Below are 20,667 nucleotides of genomic sequence, written 5' to 3'. Positions count from 1 at the left end.
AATACTTAAGCGAGAGACAGAGTTATTAATTAATTATTAAAATATAATTTTTCTAATGATTTTTAAGAGGAAAAGTAATAATTTAAACAAAACTAACTGTGGCAGTTAATAATAGAAAAATATGTTAAATAATGTTGAAAAAACGAAGAATTTTAATTGAAAAATAAGTTTAAAGGTGTTAAAAAGAATTTCAATTACTCATTTTAGTATAAATAATGATGTCATTATTTTATTACAATACATTTTTCAAAAAAGATTTACAAAACAGGAAGTTTTGGAAAAGTTAAATGAAAAGTAAAATAGATTTCTTCATATAAATAATGATGAATAATATTGAGGGAACTTAAACAATGAAATCATTTAAAGTATTATTATTTTATAATTTTTTTTATCAAAGATTTTGATAAGATAAAATTTTTTTGGAAAAATAAAACATTTTTTTCACTCCACTAAAGCACGAGGAAAGGCGGCGGCGGCAGGTGTATTGGGTGTACCAAAAACAAAAAATAACTTGTAACCCACATAACAAGCTCAATAATGTTAAAGTTTACTGATTCCCGTATTGTTATCATAATTTTCTATTTTTTGTTGTAGCAAGACTAAACTCTATTATCTAATCTTATCAGTTATAGAACCCATACACTTGCCATACACAATCAGTACTATAATAAAGAAAATAAAGAGGGATTGCAAAAGCTACAAGTTTCTATAGAATATTTCATAAAATTTTTGTAGTTTGAAAAAGAAAAAATAAGAAAAATATAGGTTTTACGATATCATTTGTAGCCGTACGGTGTCAGTTAACGAACGAAAAACGCAACGACAAGAAGAATAAAGTTAAAAAGACTTTATTTTGGAGAAAATTTTTACAAAAAAATATCTGAAAAAAACTAATTAGCTAAAAATAAACGAAAATGGTGTCTGTAGAAACAATTGGCTCTATATTTATCAAGGCCTTGAAATTGGTAAAAAGAAAATTATTACATAAAAAGTTAATTTCCTGAAAATTATAAACAATTTTTATATAAATTTCGTAAACAAAAATAAAAAAAAAATCTTTAAAAACGTTAAAAAACCAAACAAAGTGCTTAAAATTAAATAATTCTAAACAAAAATAAAAGTTTTATTAACTGATATCCAGCAAAGAAATGACTCACTGCTTAAAGCTAAATGAAGTTAAAAAATCAATTTAAAAAACAATTTAAAAATTACAAATACAAAAATTTTATGAAAGAGTTTCATTAAGAATAACCTAGTTAATACTTAAAACTACTTTTCCCGCCTTGAAACAGCTTAAAACCCCATTATCCGCTATTATCCGTTTTTATCCGTAAATCCAAAGTTAAAGCAAAATGTCTAGTAATAAACAAAACTCATAGTCCAGTGGCTAAAAATCATATTATCAAATTATTTTGAATATTTTGGACAATATTTTAGAAAAAAATTAATATTTTTTAAATTTTTATAAAATATTTTTAAGAAAAATTTTAAAAATTCTAATAAAATTTATAAGATTGTATATAAAAAGCCTCAAAAACATTAAGCAGAATGTTCAAGATACATTTTAACACTTTTCCCTCTTTAAATCAAACTAAAACCCCCTTATCCGCTATTATCCGTTTTTATCCGCAAGTCCAAAACTAAAACAAATAACTCTTAATGAGTTTAGAAATCATATTTTAAAAGAAATTTTAACAAAATTAAAACTATTTTAAGAGAAAATAAAATTTTTTAAAATTTGCAATTTTAGAAATCCTAAAAAAAAAAATTATTCAAAATTTACAATTTTGTATAATAAAAGCTTACAAAATACTGAAATCAACTTAAATAAAATATTTTTAAACTTGTTCCACCTTAAATTGGCTTAAAACCCTGTTATCCGCTATTATCCGTTTTTATCCGAAATTTTTAAAAATGCTCCGATTGTTCTAAAAATTAAGATTTGAAATCTTTGTGAATTTAATAAACATAAAACAAAAACAAATTTACCAAAAAAGCTTCTCTAGCAACAAAAATTTTAATTCAAATAAATTTTCATTTAAAAATTATTTTTTTTTTTTTTTAAATTAATAAAAAATAATAAAAATTCACAAAATTTTAGAGAAAAAATTCTCACACTCATTAAGCACAACCTTAATAATACATTAAACCTCCTTTCCCGCCTTAATTTAAACTAAAAACCTATTATCCGCCATTATCCGTTTTTATCCGCGATACCAAAAATGCTGCGATTTGCATAAAAATTGAGATTATGAATGTTTACAAGCAGATTAAACATAATTTAAAAGAATTTTTATGCTTATCTGAATATTTTTCAAAAAATTTTCTATTTGAAAATATTTTAATTTTAAAATTTTTGAAAAAATTCTTAAAATTTTTTTAAAATTTGTAAATTTTTCTAGAAAATACTTAAAATCATTAAGAGTATTCTAAATAATACATTAAACCTTCTTTAAGGCCTTAATTTAGCTTAAAAAAAATCTGCGATTTGCATAAAAATTGAGATTTTGGTACTTAATAATCTAAAAAATCGAAATTTGAAAGAATTTTTAACAAAAACAAATTTATTTTAATTAAATTTAAAATTTAAAAAAATTATTGAAAATTTTTTGTAAAAAAATTACTTAATTTTTAAAAATTTGTTTAAGAAAAAATTAAAAGCCTTTAAGAATAATCTGAATAACATATTAAAACACTTTTTCAGTGTTAACTGATATTAATATCCTGTTATCCGTTTTTAGCCATGTTTATTCGTTTTCCTTAAAAATGCTTAAATGATTAAAATTACAAAGTTTTTTTTTAATTATTTTCATTAAAAACTTTACTTTTTTTAAAATTTGTCTTTTTTTTTACTCTAATGATTCATTGAAAAAACGCAAAAGTATATTTCTTAATCAACCACTCCCAAAAGCGTGGTCAAATCAAACAAACAAAATTTCATAAATATTATTACTTTTATTATATATATGTACATATGCACATCGGACGTAGTAGTTAATACCATATATGCCATAGTAGTAGTATGAATATTCATTTTTAAAGCAAAAAAAAAAAAAACACCCATACCACAAAACCATTGAAATAATATGAGTAATTGATAACCAAAATGTTTCAAGGTAGTAAGTATTTTGTATTTTTACAACAGAGGAAAAAACACTGATAAAGAATTAATATTATCAAAAAAATAATATAAATAATAAATAAAAAAAATATTACACATTTAACGAAATAATTTCAAGAAAAAAGACAAATTTTAAAAATAGGAACAAAAATTTAAGCTTTAGCTGAAACAGACAGACGGACTTAAAAAACTAATAATAACCGAAACCTGTTCAAATTTTATTTAAAATTTTAATAATTTAATGTTTTAGAATGACAGTAATCTTTTTGAAATAATTAAAACCCTTAAAGAAATGTCTATGCTTCAAAACGGTTAAAAGCGGATAAAAACAAGTATTTGAATGATTTAACACATAAACAACACGTTTTTTTAAAGATTTTTATAAGAATTATAAGTTTTTCTTTAATAAAAAACTTAAGAAATAATGAAAAATGAAAAAAAAAGCAACGAATAATTTGAACCGGATAAAAAACCGGTTACAAAATTATTCAAATTAAAACGAAAATTATAAAATTTAATAGTTTTTAAAGTAAATAAAGCAAAATCAGTTGATTTGAAACATTTTTCTAAGAAATTGTTTAATAAATAATAAGAAACGAATAAAAACCGGTTATAAAATTATTCGATTAATAACGTAAAATATAATTCTTAATAGTTTTTAAACTAAATAAAGCAAACCAAGTTGATTAATACAGTTTTTTTTTTGGAAATCTCTTAGCGAATAATAAAAAACAAATAAAAACCGGTTAAAAATTAAGCGAATAATAACAAAAGTAAAAAATTGTAATAGTTTTTAGTTTAGTTTATTTTAGTTAATGCACATTTTAGGGAAATTTGTTAACGAATAATAAGAAACGAATGAAAACCGGTTACAAAATTATTCGAATAATAACGAGTATTATACGTTTTAATAGTTTATAAACGAAATAAGAAAAACCTGATAAATTTATGCACATTTTATACAAATTTATTAACAAAAAAGAAAAAAAAAACGAATAAAACCCGGTTAAAAAATTATTCGAATAAAAAAGCAAAATAGAATTATTAATAGTTTTTAAACTAAATAAAAGAAACCAAGTTGATTAATGTAAATTTTTAGCAAATCGGTTGACGAATAAAAGCCGATTAAAAAATATTCGATTAATAACAATTTTTATACGAATAATAACTTAAAATATAATTCTTAACAGCTTTTAAATTAAATAAAGAAAAACTGGTCGAATAATCCAATTTTTCGTAAATTGGCAAACGAATAATAGAAACCGAATAAAAAACCGATAACAACATTATTCGAATAATAAAAAAATTATACGTTTTAACTGTTCTTAAACTAAATAAACAAAAATAGCCTGATAAATTTAAAATTTTCGGAAATCGATTAACGGATAATACGAAATGAATAAAACCGGTTACAAAATTATTCGAATAATAATGATTTATACAATTCTTAACAGTTTTTAAACTCAGTAAAGGAAAATCAATTGATTACTGCAAATTTTACGAAAATTGGCTGAAGAAAACTATAAACCGAATAAAAACCGGTTACAAAATTATACGAATAATAAGGAAAAATAATAAGTTTTATTAGTTTTTAAACTAAACAACGAAAACCCATTTAATTAATGTAAATTTTTAGGAAATTGGTTAAATTATACAAAGAACCGAATTAAAACCGGTTACAAAATTATTCGAATAATAACGAAAATTATAAGTTTTAGTAGTTTTAAAAATAAATGAAGAAAAACAGATTGATAAATTGGGAATTAATAAGAAATCTGTTAACGAATAATAAGAAAGGAATAAAAACCGGTTACAAAATTATCCGTATAGAGAAATTTTTAACCATTACTCTATTTAAAAGAAAAATATTAGTTTAGACGTTATTTTTAAGATTTTTTATTGATAATCGGGTTTTATTCGTATAAAATTTGTAATCGATTAAAAAAATTAATCGAATAAAATTGTTTATAATTCATTTATAATTCTATTTAAAAGGAAAATATTTGCTTAAACTTTATTTTTAAGATTTTCTATTGATAATCGGTTGTTATTCGAATAAAATTTTTAATCGATTAAACAAATTAATCGAATAAATTTGTTTATAATGCCAAATGATTAACAATCAACAAGATTTCTTAAGTTTATGTAAGAGTTTTATTCGATTTTAAATATGATTGGAATAAAAATCTATATAAATTGCTATTCGACTAAAAATTTATTCGATTAAATGTATTGTTGTAACTCAATTTCTCTTTTCAGGTCCTTAATTTAATCATTTTAATCTTATATCGTATCGGTGATGGCGGTGAATTCTTGGGTGTGGGCGGTACTTGGAATCTAAATGAGGAGAAAAGTGCCGATTGTGAAATCGTGGCCTCGGGAGTAATGGTGGGCTTTTTCATCTATACCGGTTGCCATACCATAGCCTATCTGTTTGGCACCACCAAACACAAGAGGTAAGTCCTTCCCCTACCCTCTAAATTTTTATAATAGAATTTCATTTCCCCATTTTCAGAGAACTTTCCGATACCATAATGAACGTAGTGGGCACTTTCATGTGGGTGGCTGTGGGCGGTACTGCTCTCCACTACTGGAAGGGTTATATGAAAGACAATGATTTCCTATATGTGGCCTCCGAAAGACAAGTGGGTATTGCTATGGGTGCTTTGTGTGTTATAGAGGGAGCTCTGTATCTATTGGATACCGTTTTGGCCTGCATACACTACTCCAAGGGTGATACCGATTATGTGCAGTAAATGAACAAATTCGAGAGAGAACCATCAACAGCAGTAGTTCAGCAAACGAATATATATATTTTTTCATACCCATATATCTTTTTTTTTAATTTTTAAAACATAAGTTCAAATTAGTTTTAAAACAAATTTTGACAAATTTTTCATTAAACCAACTTAAACCATAAGAAATTTTTAACATATTTTTTCAAAGATTACAAAAAATCAGACAAAAATTTAGAACAAACGAAGAGAAAACTTTACTACTTCAAAATTTGTAAGTCCTTCTTAAATTACTGGACACTTTTTAAAAGGTATTTTTAATTACTTAAGTCAATTTTAAGTTTCTTACCAAATTAAAATCCTACCAAAAATTGTCAAATGCATTTTTATTTTTATTAAAAGTTTAAGATTCAAAAGAGACAACTGTATATTCATAATATCTTCTTAACTAATTAATAAAGACTTTTTTGAAAGAAACTCGACCAAAAACATGTCTCTCAAATAAAGACTCTTCCCCCGCATTCATAATGACGATTTATTATAGAATACCGGGTTTAAGAAATAAATTTTAAACCAATATCTAGGAAAGTTTTATTTAAAATCAATTTCATAATTTAGAGGTGGTCCACTTTTGCTCCCGGCTGCCACCTAGTTCTTGGAATAAATAGGGTTGTATTTTATCTTCCAGAGTTGATTTCAATAGTAGTAATTATTATACAATTAAAGCATAACTTTAGGCTTTCTCGCAAAAAGATAAAAATAGTTTATCAACTAGAACAGAATTAGAACAGAACGAGAACAGAACTAGAACAGAACTAGAACAGAACTAGAACAGAACTAGAACAGAACTAGAACAGAACTAGAACAGAACTAGAACAGAACTAGAACAGAACTAGAACAGAACTAGAACAGAACTAGAACAGAACTAGAACAGAACTAGAACAGACTAGAACAGAACTAGAACAGAACTAGAACAGAACTAGAACAGAACTAGAACAGAACTAGAACAGAACTAGAACAGAACTAGAACAGAACTAGAACAGAACTAGAACAACTAGAACAGAACTAGAACAGAACAGACTAGAACAGAACTAGAACATAGCTAGAACAGAACTAGAACAGAACTAGAACAGAACTAGAACTAGAACAGAACTAGAACAGAACTAGAACAGAACTAGAACAGAACTAGAACAGAACTAGAACAGAACTAGAACAGAACTAGAACAGAACTAGAACAGAACTAGAACAGAACTAGAACAGAACTAGAACAGAACTAGAACAGAACTAGAACAGAACTAGAACAGAACTAGAACAGAACTAGAACAGAACTAGAACAGAACTAGAACAGAACTAGAACAGAACTAGAACAGAACTAGAACAGAACTAGAACAGAACTAGAACAGAACTAGAACAGAACTAGAACAGAACTAGAACAGAACTAGAACAGAACTAGAACAGAACTAGAACAGAACTAGAACAGAACTAGAACAGAACTAGAACAGAACTAGAACAGAACTAGAACAGAACTAGAACAGAACTAGAACAGAACTAGAACAGAACTAGAACAGAACTAGAACAGAACTAGAACAGAACTAGAACAGAACAGACTAGAACAGAACTAGAACAGAATTATAACAGAACGAGAACAGAACTAGAACAGAACTAAACTGAACTAGAACAGAACTAGAAAGAACTAGAACAGAACTAGAACAGAACTAGAACAGAACTAGAATAGAACTAGAATAGAACTAGAACAGAACTAGAACAGAACTAGAACAGAACTAGAACAGAACTAGAACAGAACTAGAACAGAACTAGAACAGAACTAGAACGAACTAGAACAGAACTAGAACAGAACTAGAACAGAACTAGAACAGCACTAGAACAGAACTAGAACAGAACTAGAACAGAACTAGAACAGAACTAGAACAGAACTAGAACAGAACTAGAACAGAACTAGAACAGAACTAGAACAGAACTAGAACAGAACTAGAACAGAACTAGAACAGAACTAGAACAGAACTAGAACAGAACTAGAACAGAACTAGAACAGAACTAGAACAGAACTAGAACAGAACTAGAACAGAACTAGAACAGAACTAGAACAGAACTAGAACAGAACTAGAACAGAACTAGAACAGAACTAGAACAGAACTAGAACAGAACTAGAACAGAACTAGAACAGAACTAGAACAGAACTAGAACAGAACTAGAACAGAACTAGAACAGAACTAGAACAGAACTAGAACAGAACTAGAACAGAACTAGAACAGAACTAGAACAGAACTAGAACAGAACTAGAACAGAACTAGAACAGAACTAGAAAAACTAGAACTGAACTAGAACTGAACTAGAACTGAACTAGAACTGAACTAGAACTGAACTAGAACTGAACTAGAACTAGAACTGAGAACTAGAACTGAACTAGAACTGAACTAGAACTGAACTAGAACTGAACTAGAACTGAACTAGGACTGAACTGGAACTGAACTGGAACTGAACTGGAACTGAACTGGAACTGAACTAGAACTGAACTAGAACTGAACTAGAACTCAACTAGAACTGAACTAGAACTGAACTAGAACTGAACTAGAACTGAACTAGAACTGAACTAGAACTGAACTAGAACTGAACTAGAACTGAACTAGAACTGAACTAGAACTGAGAACTAGAACTGAACTAGAACTGAACTAGAACTGAACTAGAACTGAACTAGAATTAGAACTGAACTAGAACTGAACTAGAACTGAACTAGAACTGAACTAGAACTGAACTAGAACTGAACTAGAACTGAACTAGAACTGAACTAGAACTGAACTAGAACTGAACTAGAACTGAACTAGAACTGAACTAGAACTGAACTGAACTGAACTGAACTAGAACTGAACTAGAACTGAACTAGAACTGAACTAGAACGAACTAGAACTGAACTAGAACTGAACTAGAACTGAACTAGAACTGAACTAGAACTGAACTAGAACTGAACTGAACTGAACTGAACTGAACTGGAACTGAACTAGAACTGAACTAGAACTGAACTAGAACTCAACTAGAACTGAACTAGAACTGAACTAGAACTGAACTAGAACTGAACTAGAACTGAACTAGAACTGAACTAGAACTGAACTAGAACTGAACTAGAACTGAACTAGAACTGAACTAGAACTGAACTAGAACTGAACTAGAACTGAACTAGAACTGAACTAGAACTGAACTAGAACTGAACTAGAACTGAACTAGAACTGAACTAGAACTGAACTGAACTAGAACTGAACTAGAACTGAACTAGAACTGAACTAGAACTGAACTAGAACTGAACTAGAACTGAACTAGAACTGAACTAGAACTGAACTAGAACTGAACTAGAACTGAACTAGAACTGAACTAGAACTGAACTAGAACTGAACTAGAACTGAACTAGAACTGAACTAGAACTGAACTAGAACTGAACTAGAACTGAACTAGAACTGAACTAGAACTGAATTAGAACAGAACAAGAACTAAACTGGAACTAAACTACAACTTAACTAGAACTGAACTGTAACATAAAAAAATTATAAAAGCTATATTAGTTGCTAGGTCACTAAACTATAATTTATTAAATAATATATGTATATATATTTTTTTTTTTTTGCCAAAAAATAATGTTAATAAATTTTAGCAAAAAAAAAACAGACATCTGTTTGTAATAAATTAATCGAAAAACTTATGTATGTATCATTCTAGTTCTCATGTTCGTTTTTAATTAAAGCTGCCTAGTACAGACACCCCAAACCCAGGCAGTAAGTCGTTCGGTTCCCTCATCTCTTAAATGGCGCGTAATACATTTCAATAGCAGACAATTGTCTTAAATTATTAAGCGTATTGTCTTAATTAAACTTGACTCAAAACAAATATTTGAACAAGACATTTAAAATTAATCTATAGTATTTTAAAGCAGTATACCAACAGTTATTTTCTAGAGAAAATCAGGGTCCCAAAGGTAATTTTCAAAGTAACTTGGAAAACTTATTCTTGGTTAAAATCTTTCTTAAATATAGCTTTTTATGGACACTCACCTGAACTTTAACTGCTGCATCGACAACATCCTGACCCGCCTTCGTGCGCTCCGTACTGATCTGACTGGCACAACGTTTATAGTAGGGCCTTTTTCTAGCCGTTAAAGGCGTCGAGGCCAAATCCAATATATCCACTAAATCACTATCTAAGATATACGAATTACGCGAAATGTCATTTAGTAACTCGAGTTTACGCGAATCCAAACTTTCACGATACACATTACGCGGTTTATCCAAATTATGCTCATAATCCGGATCCATATGAAAACTATTACGAGAGGCACTACGACGTTTAGCTAATTCACGCGCCGACCCGTGTAGAGAGGAGGAAGTTTTACGACGTCTTACCACTGTTTGCGGGGTAATAAAGGGAGAGGTGGTGGTGGCATTAGAGGGAGTACAGGGAGAGGGTAGTATATAGGAAGAGTTATCCGATATCAGGGAGTTGTCGGGAATTAGGGAGGAATTTAAAGAAGGATCCATAAGACTAACTTGTGAGAGTTTGCGTTCTAATTGCTTTTCATAGCTATTGAATTTGTCATAGTCGATGAAGGACATATTCTCATAACTGACCATATTGTCTACTGCCTGCAGGGACTGAAGCGAGGCCCGCCATTTGTCATTTAATTTATCCTTTTTCTTTTCCGAACTTAAGCCAAAAGTGGTCTTAAAGGAGGATATTAAGGTGGAGGAACGACGTTTTTTAAAATTGGCCACCGGATCAAAGGCAGCATCTTGTGTTAATACGGGAGTAGAGGTTTTGCGCAGTTGAGCCGGGGAAGTCTCGACAGGCGTGGAAGTGGCCTGATTAGCCATAGACTGAGGCCTTAGTGGGGTATTATTATCGTTATCGTTATTTTCTATGGAATTCTTACGTGGCGAAGCCGGTGAGGTGGGATCTTCTTCCGATAATTGCTCTAGTTGAGGTTCTATCAAACTGCGACGATTTGTACGTCGTGGTAAAATCATGGAACGACTGCGGGTAAACTTAAAAGGTAACTCACTATCGTCTTCGATTTTATTTAAACTCTCCTTACTGCTGGTTATCGAATTGATAAGTTTCGAGAGTTTACCTTTTAAAGAGAAACTACCGGATCTTTCAAATTTGGGTGGGCCGCCAGCTAAAAGTGTTTGGGAATTGCTATTGATAAGTTGTTTTTGTTGTTGCTGTTGTTCATAGTATTCACGCAATTTTTGACTGATATTTGTGTTGTTATTGGTTTCATTAAGATTATTATTGTTGCTATTAATATTATTGTTATTGTGATTAACGGCAGTTGTTGTGGGGTTTTTGGAGTTTTTGGCAGTTTGTAAAGAATTTTTCTGATTCTTATTTAATTGTTCGGTTTTTTGCAGCTGTTGTTTTTTCACCAACTTTTGTTGTTTCTTTTGAGCCTTAACGGCTGCTTTGGTCTCAACTCTTGTGGAATTCATGGTTGTTTTAAAAGCTCAACTCTGTTAGCAAGCAACTAAAAACTATCCACCTCTACAATCCCAAATGGCCTCTAGAAACCTCATGTGGCACTAAAAGGAAAGTAAATAAAATAAATTTTCAATTACTAATTTTTTCTAAATTTTAATTTTATTTCTAAAAAATTTTTCTAAAAGTTCCCCTTTTTTAACAAAAACTTCTTTTTATTTCTCTTATCAATTTCCCAACTTTCATGTTACAGTTGAAAACACCAACAACTTGTTATTGATTAGATTTGTTTAACCGAAAAAAATATATATTTATTAGGGTTTTAATACCAGCCCCTTCTCCTCCCCCTTCTCCGTCCTAGACTTTGGAAATTTCTTGCTTTTTTGCAAACTTAATTATCGTTTGTGTTTTGTTTTCCCCTTTACTTGGAAATATTATTACTATTTTGTACTTTAAACACAATTTTTTTTTACATTCATACTAAATTAAACTGAAAATAGATAAAACTTTTGATAAAGAAATTTACTTAATAATTCATCAATATCATGTAATAAAGTGTGCTTAAGAATTAAACAAACAATCAATCAATAACAACTATGAATTGTAGTAATCATTGGAAGGTCAAAAGCTTTTTGTAAAAGTTTCAATTAAATAAAAATTCATTTTGGAAATTAAAAACAAATAACAAAAGTGCTAAAAACATCAACATAAACATCAAGATTTAAAAGCTTTGTCTAAAACAATAAAAGTTCTGGATGCAAAACCTAGCAAAAAGTATCAAGATCTTCTTAAAACATTTAAAATGGTAATAAAATATTAAAAATGCCCAAAAAATTCGAGTGCTTTACTTAAAACAATTAAAAAATATATAAAGCTTTAAAAGCTTTTGCCAAAAAAAAACCTAACAAAAAGTGTCCAAATCTTGTAAAAACTTTCCAAATGTTTTAAAATCATTAAAAATTTAAACATTTTCAAAAATGCCCAAAAAAGCTTTCAAAGCTCTAACTACAAAACTCAACCTAAAGCGACAAAATCTTCAAATTATCAACATATAAACTTCAAAAATTAAAAAAAATTTAAAATGTTTACCTAAAAACCCCTAAAAAACACTAAAGCTTTAAAAGCTTTAGCTACAAAATCAAGCGAAAAGCAATAAATTATACTAAATATCTTTCATATAAAATAATTTACCCAAAAAATACTTAAAAAACTCAAAAATATCAAAAGCTTTAAAGAAAACACAACAAAAACACTAAAAGCTTTCAAAGCTCTTCTGACAAAACTAGACAAAAAAGCATTAAAAAACTATTAGATATCATTCAAAACCCAAAAAAAAAAAAAATAATAATAAGTAAAAGCTGTAACCAAATCAAAAAGCTCTAAAAGCTCTTAACAATAACCAAGTAAAAAATTACGATAATTACGAAATAAATTGATCTGACATATTAAATATAGTTAATGGATTTTAAATGTTTAAAAATTAAACAAAAAAATAAAAGCTTTAAAAAGCTTTTTAAACAAAATATGAAAAAAAATTAACTCTAAAATAGAAAATTATAAAGAATGACATAAACAATTAAAAATTTTCTCATAAAAGCTAAAAAATTTTAAAATAAACTTAAAAAGCTTTAAAAGCTTCAAACAAAAAATACAATATGTATTATCATTGAAAAACCTTTATATTTTTTTACAAATTATTTAAAACTAAATAAAATGTTTCAAAATGCCTTAAAAACTGTGAAAGCTTTAAAAAGCTCTAAATAGAAAAAATGTAAAAAAAAACTATGAAAATTGTGATAAAAATCATGATAGAAAGCTAAAACTATAAATTACACAAAAATATCCTAAAAATCACTCTAAATAGAAAAAAGCTTTTAAAAGCTCAGTTTTAAAAATTAAGAAAAACTTGTAAACACTTATTATAATAATTAAATTATTATATATTATTAAAATTATGTTATTGAACTAAAAATTCATCAAAATTATATAATATAGCAAAAGCTTTTAAAAGCTCTACTAGAAAAGAGCACAAAATACTATAAAAAATGTTCGGAATACCTAAGAAAATTATTAAAAATGCAATAAAACTGTAAAAAGTTATAAAATTAATAAAAATTTGCAAAAGCTTTTAAAAGCTCTTACTATAAATTCTTTTAAAACTTCGTTAAATTCGGTATAAAAATATTGAAAGAATATAAATCTATTATATTGGGCAAAATAAGCTTTAAACTTCTTAAAATTATGTGAAAAGCTTTTAAAAGCTCTAGTAGAAAAAAATACAAAAGTGTCAAACCTTTTTAAAAATTAAAAAAAAAATAAAACTTTAAAAATTTAATAAATTTAATAAATAATTAAAAAGATGTTTTATATTTTGATTTTATGGTTTTTTAATGTTTTTATAACAAAAGCTTTTAAAAGCTCTGCTTATAAAATGTGGAAAAATTCATACAACTTAATTAATAAGACATTATAAAATATGTTAAAAATTATCTTAATTATGAAAGTTTGGTAAAAGCTTTTAAAAAGCTCTTTTTATAAATTGCTAAAAAATTCAACAAAATGTTACATAATTAGCTTAAGAAGTTAAAAATAATAAAGCTTTATAAATTTAATAAAAACTGTTAAAAGTTATCTAAATTATGAAAGTTTGGTAAAAGCTTATAAAAGCTCTTTTTATAAATTGCTTCAAAATTCAATAAAAAGTTGTATAATTAATTTAAGAAGCTAGAAATTATAATATTTGAATAAAATTAATTAAATTTAAAGCTTTCAAAAGCTTTGGTATAAAAATGTTCCAAAAACTATAAAATTTTATGAGACACAAAAGCTGGGCAATAAATATTTCTTATTCCACAAAAAATTGGGTAAATTGAGCAATAATGGCAAAAGCTTTTAAGAAAATTTTGTTAAAAAAAATTTACAAAACTTTGCAAATATTTCTGTATACATATTTAAAACCTAATTGTTAAACAAAAAATTATCAAAATTTTTTAAAGCTTTCAAAAGCTTTTTTAATAAAACCAAAAAAAAGATTAAAATTGTGAAAATAATCTCAAAAAAACAGCCTAAAGCATGGTAATGAACTCTTTATTAACACAATTATCTGTTTTTGAAACAAAAACAAATTCAAAACAATTTCAAATAAATAAATATTTACCGCTAGACTTTGATTACGTCGCCTGAGAAATGGAAACAATAAGTTTGTGATTAAATAGAAAAAAAAATGCTAAAAATAAACGCTGATATAAATTAAATTTAAACAAAATAATAATAAAATTAATTAAATGGTAACAGGGGTAAAGCAGCAAAAACAAAATTTAATCATAAGAAAATCATTTTAAACAATATTTTAGAAAAAAAAATATATATTTTAATATTAAATGATAAAAAGAAAACAACTACACAAATTGTAAGAAATTAAATATAATTTTGCCAAACCCTGATTTTGCATTCTCGGGCAGCACACCTGCACTAGTTTCCAGCAAATTTTTTAGAAAAGCGCCTAATATTTTTTATATATTATAGTTTGTTGTTATTATTTTTTATACATGCATGTGTGTGTGTTTTTTATTATCAATTTCAATTGTAAAACTGATAAAATTCTTACATATTTTATTATTATTTTATGACAACAACAATAAAAGAAGAAGAAAAAAATAGTAGATAGCATACTTATGGCGACATACAATAGAATAGATTTTGTCAAGAGTCCAAAGGCATGGAAAAACATACGTTTTGTTATAAAGATCATTAACAGCTCAACAAAATTTATCTAAAGCTTTAGGTAAACAATTCTAAATATAAATAGAAAAACACAAAAGCTTGGCGTGTGAATTACTAAAAAAATAACAAAAATTCTTAAAAATTAAGAAACTTTGAACATAATATAAAAATCTAAGAATTTCGCTAGTTTTATGAAGAGCTTTTAAAAGCTTTTAAACATTTTCCATAATTTAAATAGTCAATTACTAATTGTTTCGATTTGTTAACTGTAGTAGAAATTTTAATAGATAGTTTTTATCACTTTAATTACCAAAGCTTTTAAAAGCTTTCAAAAAGCTTTTGAAATTATTGGTAAATTTTAAAAAATTTTACAGATTTATTAGAAATTAAACAACTTAGCAAAGGTTTTATATAATTTTAATAGATTTTTATCAATTTTATTAAAGGAGCTTTTAAAAGCTTTTGTACATTTTTATAAATTTTAAAAGGTTTTTTTAAATTGTTTATAGATTTTATAATTGTAGCAGGAAATTATACAGTTTTTGTTAATTTTAATTCTAAAGCTTTTAAAAGCTTCTGAAATTCTTCATTAATTTGAACAAAATGTTTAAGGTTAATTCAATTTTAATGACTTTTTTAATATTTATGCTAAATTGAAATGGTTTATAGATATATTTACTACAAGAGCTTTTAAAAGCTTTTGCTACTCTTTATTAATTAAACAATATCAAACAATATTTTAAGATTTTTAATGATTTTATAAATTTTTGATATGAAAGCTTTCAGAAAAGTAAAAGAAAATTATTTTTTAAGAGCTTTTTTTGAAAAAGCTTTATAAAAAGCTTTTTGAAAAAATTTAAATAAAACATTTTAACAAAAGCTTTTATGTATTAGATAAAAACTTTTTAGAAAAAAAATGTAGAAAAAACTTTCAAAAAAGCTTTATTAAAAAAAAAAAATAAAAAATAAACTATTAGAAAAAGCTTTTCCATAAATAATAGTTTTTCGATTTTTCTAGAAACCATTTTTAAAAAAGACCTTTTATGGTATAAAAGCTATTAGAGTTTTTTCAAGAAAAGTTTTATATGAAAGAACTTTTTTAGAAAAATACTTTATATGAAAGCACCTTCTTTAGAAAAAAAGCTTTTTATGAAATAGCTTATTCTGGAAAAAAAATTATGAAAGAGCTTTGCTAAAAAAATCTTCTTATGAAAGTGCATTTTTAGACTAAACCTTTTAAGCTTTTTCAGACAGAAAGACTGTTTTTTAAAAAGCTATTTTAGAAGAAGCTTCTTTAGAAACTTGTTGAACAAAAATCCTTTTTGGAACGTTTGTAAGAAAAAGCTTTAGTATATAAAATACATATGTTAAGAGATTTTTCAAAAAAAAAACTTTCGAAAGAACTTTTTTTAGAAAGTTTTTCTATAAAAAAAGCTTTTTATGAAAGAGCTTTATCGGGAAACAGTTTTCCATGAAAGAGCTTTGTCAGAAAAAAAAGCTCTTTATCAAAAAAAAAAAAAACTTTTTTTGAGAGAGTATTATCAGAAAAAAAGCTTTTTATGAGAGAGCTTTTTTTGAGAAAACCTTTTAATGGATGAGCTTTTTCAGAAAAATAAAAAAAATAACAGATCTCTTACAAAAAGATCTGTTATAAAAAAGCTTTTTTAGCCAAAACTTGCGTAAGAGGTGTAAAGACCTTTTTTTGGTGAAAGCTTTTTCTGAAAGAAATGAAGGATCAATGTTAGAAAAACGCTTTATATAAAAGAGCTTTTTAGTATAAAGTTATGTGTGAAAAAATTTTATATAAAAAAGCTTTTTCAGAAAAAAGCTTATTATGAAAGGGCTTTTTCATAAAAAAGCTTTTTATGAAAGAGCTTTATCAAAAAAAAGCTTTTTTATTAATTTTTAGAAAAAAACTTTTAATGAAGAGCTTTCTTAGAAAAATGGTTATTAGCAAAAAGCTTTTTATGAAAGAGTTTGTTTAGAAAATAAAATTTTATAATGAAGAGTTTTTTTTAGAAAAAAGCTTTTTCAGAATGAGCTTAGAAGAAACTCTCTAATGAAAGAGCGATTTGGAAAAACGCTTTATAGTATCAAAGAGCTTTTTAGTAAAAAGGCTTTCTATGAAAGAGCTTTATCAGAAAAAAGCCTTTTATAAACAAGCTTTATCGAAAAAAAAAACTTTTTATGAAAAAGCTTTTTTAGAAGAAAACTTTTAATGAAAAAAAAAAAAAACTTTATATGAGAGCTCTTTTATAAAAAGCTTTTTAGCTAAAACTTACGTAGTAAAATCTTTTCTGGAAAAGAATTGTTATATGAAAAAGCTTTTGTAAAGTGAAAGAGTTTCTTATAAAAAATTGTTTTTAATAGAAATCAATGAGAATAAAATATTTGAAAAATATGTTTTTAAGATTTTCAAAAAGCTTCCTAAACGCTTAATAAAGTTATTTATGGTTTATGGTAGGTATTATGTATGAATTCTTAATGCCTTTATCTTAGTACCTTAGTAACTTCTAAATATTTTCTTGATTAAATTAGAAATGTCGGTAAGTAGTGTTTATTTCAGCAATAAATTTCATTATAAAACAATATTGAGTAATGCATGCTTTTCTTAAAAATTAAAAAGATAAAACAAAATTACACCATAAACAAACATTTTATTAAAGAAAAAGACGACGATAATTAATGATTGAGCAATGAGTGAGTGAACAAAAACACAATTTTTAAGCAAAACTATACATAATTAAAGAATTAAAAAGAGATAAGAAGTTTGGACAGAAAATGTTTTTTAAACAAAAGGAAATCAAAAAGCAGAGTTTATGTCTACTAAAGACAAAGATAAAGTTTTAAGCAAAAATTGAAGATTTTTTGAAACTAAAATGTATTTTGAAACACATTTTTGGGGGGAATTTTGTTGAAAGTCTTTTGTCTCTTCTTAAACTTAAGATGCAGACCACCTTTGCTCAAAAAAAGAAAATGTTTTTATTTATAAATTTTTGTTTTAAGTTTGCTAATAAATTAAACATTTTACTTGTTTTATTACCTTAAAAAAATGCTAATAAAATCATCAACCACTCAAACACATGACGATGACTACGACAACGATCATGATGATGATGATGATGTTGTTGCTGCTGATGATGTTGATATATCATCAAGTTAAATTGTTTGGACATGTGTAGAAAAGACTTGTTAACAAATTTTGTTGTAAATTTGAAAACGTGTACAGAATTTCAATTAAATTATACTTACAAAATACGTAATAAACATTTCACTAGAAATTATAGAAACCGCTCCTCAAAACAACAAAAACAAATTTAAAACCCTTAACAAAAATTGTCATCTTAAGTAACATTTCTTAAATGTTATAGATTTTTATTTTAGATATTTGGAAATTATTTTAAAATGTCTAAACAAATATTTATAAACTAATTTTTGTTGAAATTATTTAAATATTAGCTTAAGCTATTAAGGTTCTTAATTTTTAAGTAGTTTTCTAGTTTTCTTAGTTTAGGGTGCTTAATTTTATCTTTTTGTTTATTCCACTTTTTTGTCTTTCCTCTTAAAAATAAAAAATATTATCTAACAAATCCATCATCAACTGTAACATAAAACACTTTATTTTCGTTTGTTAAATTGTTTTTATTTGTTAAACAAATAAAGTTTTTTTCTTGAGCTTAATTCTATTTTTCTTGGTTCTTTTTGGCCATTGGCTATAAAATCTATTTCAAGTTAAAATCCAAAAAAAGAATAAACGACAAAAGGTTTAGAGCTGTTGAGAATTTTAATTAGTTCTTAGGAATGAGTTTTTGTAAAGGAACAAGATACTTTTAGCAAACAAATACAGGTAGTTGAAAATGAATTATATGATAAAAATAACCAAAAAAAGAAAAAAAAGAACAAAATTATGGAAAAACAAAATAATTTCAAATTTAAATAATAACGATCAAAATCTTATTTAACAGAGATTACTACCGTGAACTTAAGCAATAACATAGGCATTAGTCTAGTCTATAGTCCAGTTCTAAGTGTAGTGTATAGTAGCGTCTAAAGTCTATTCGATAGTCTAGTCCAGTCTATAGTCTAGTCTATAGTCTAGTCTATAGTCTAGTCTATAGTCTAGTCTATAGTCTAGTCTATAGTCTAGTCTATAGTCTAGTCTATAGTCCAGTCTATAGCCCAGTCTATAGTCCAGTCTATAGTCCAGTCTATAGTCCAGTCTATAGTCCAGTCTATAGTCTAGTCTATAGTCTAGTATATAGTCTAGTCCATAGTCTAGTCTATAGTCTAGTCTATAGTCTAGTCTATAATCTAGTCTATAGTCTAGTCTATAGTCCAGTCTATAGTCCAGTCTATAGTCCAGTCTATAGTCCAGTCTATCGTCCAGTCTATAGTCCAGTCTATCGTCCAATCTATCGTCCAGTCTATCGTCCAATCTATCGTCCAGTCTATAGTCCAGTCTATAGTCCAGTCTATAGTCCAGTCTATAGTCCAGTCTATCGTCCAGTCTATAGTCCAGTCTATAGTCTAGTCCAGTCTAGTCTAGTCTAGTCTAGTCTAGTCTATAGTCTAGTCTATAGTCTAGTCTATAGTGTTCTAGTCTAGTCTAGTCTTAGTCTATAGTCTAGTCTATAGTCTAGTCTATAGTCTAGTCTATAGTCTAGTCTAGTCTATAGTCTAGTCTATAGTCTAGTCTATAGTCTAGTCTATAGTCTAGTCTATAGTCTAGTCTATAGTCTAGTCTATAGTCTAGTCTATAGTCTAGTCTATAGTCTAGTCTATAGTCTAGTCTATAGTCTAGTCTATAGTCTAGTCTATAGTCTAGTCTATAGTCTAGTCTATAGTCTAGTCTATAGTCTAGTCTATAGTCTAGTCTATAGTCTAGTCTATAGTCTAGTCTATAGTCTAGTCTATAGTCTAGTCTATAGTCTAGTCTATAGTCTAGTCTATAGTCTAGTCTATAGTCTAGTCTAGTCTAGTCTATAGTCTAGTCTATAGTCTAGTCTATAGTCTAGTCTATAGTCTAGTCTATAGTCTAGTCTATAGTCTAGTCTATAGTCTAGTCTATAGTCTAGTCTATAGTCTAGTCTATAGTCTAGTCTAGTCTATATCTAGTCTATAGTCTAGTCTATAGTCTAGTCTATAGTCTAGTCTATGTCTATAGTCTAGTCTATAGTCTAGTATATAGTCTAGTCTATAGTCCAGTCTAGTCTATAGTCTAGTATATAGTCTAGTCTATAGTCTAGTCTATAGTCTAGTTTATAGTCTAGTCTATAGTCTAGTCTATAGTCTAGCCTATAGTCTAGTCTATAGTCTAGTCTATAGTCTAGTTTATAGTCTAGTCTATAGTCTAGTCTATAGTCTAGTCTAGTCTAGTCTATAGTCTAGCCTATAGTCTAGTCTATAGTCTAGTCTATAGTCTAGTCTATAGTCTAGTCTATAGTCTAGCCTATAGTCTAGTCTATAGTCTAGTCTATAGTCTAGTCTAGTCTATAGTCTAGTCTATAGTCTAGTCTATAGTCTAGCCTATAGTCTAGTCTATAGTCTAGTCTATAGTCTAGTCTATAGTCTAGTCTATAGTCTAGTCTATAGTCTAGTCTATAGTCTAGT

The 20,667-nt window shown here is 26.8% G+C and overlaps 2 protein-coding genes across 2 annotated transcripts in view; one reads left to right on the top strand and one right to left on the bottom strand.

Moving 5' to 3' along the window:
• The window catches only part of LOC119606440 (bromodomain-containing protein DDB_G0270170-like), a 44,930-nt gene that overhangs the window by 11,013 nt on the left and 13,250 nt on the right, over positions 1–20,667 (bottom strand). Inside the window, exon 2 of the mRNA XM_037959954.1 lies at positions 9,915–11,438. Within this exon, the coding sequence (XP_037815882.1) occupies positions 9,915–11,348 (1,434 nt within the window). The 5' untranslated portion in view covers positions 11,349–11,438. The remainder of the gene's footprint in view (positions 1–9,914; positions 11,439–20,667) is intronic.
• On the top strand, positions 715–6,230 carry LOC119606443 (protein snakeskin-like). Its single transcript, XM_037959956.1, has 3 exons — positions 715–965; positions 5,381–5,577; positions 5,637–6,230. Exons 1-3 carry the CDS (start codon positions 915–917, stop codon positions 5,875–5,877), a joined length of 489 nt encoding a protein of 162 aa, XP_037815884.1. The 5' UTR covers positions 715–914; the 3' UTR covers positions 5,878–6,230.

Source organism: Lucilia sericata, unplaced genomic scaffold (genome assembly GCF_015586225.1).
Source record: "Lucilia sericata isolate MDLA Ls3-8-SP2 unplaced genomic scaffold, ASM1558622v1 Contig000585F_arrow, whole genome shotgun sequence".
NCBI lineage: Eukaryota > Metazoa > Arthropoda > Insecta > Diptera > Calliphoridae > Lucilia > Lucilia sericata.
The sequence above is the reverse complement of the archived record's forward strand: the minus strand, read 5'-3'. Positions and strand labels throughout refer to the sequence as shown.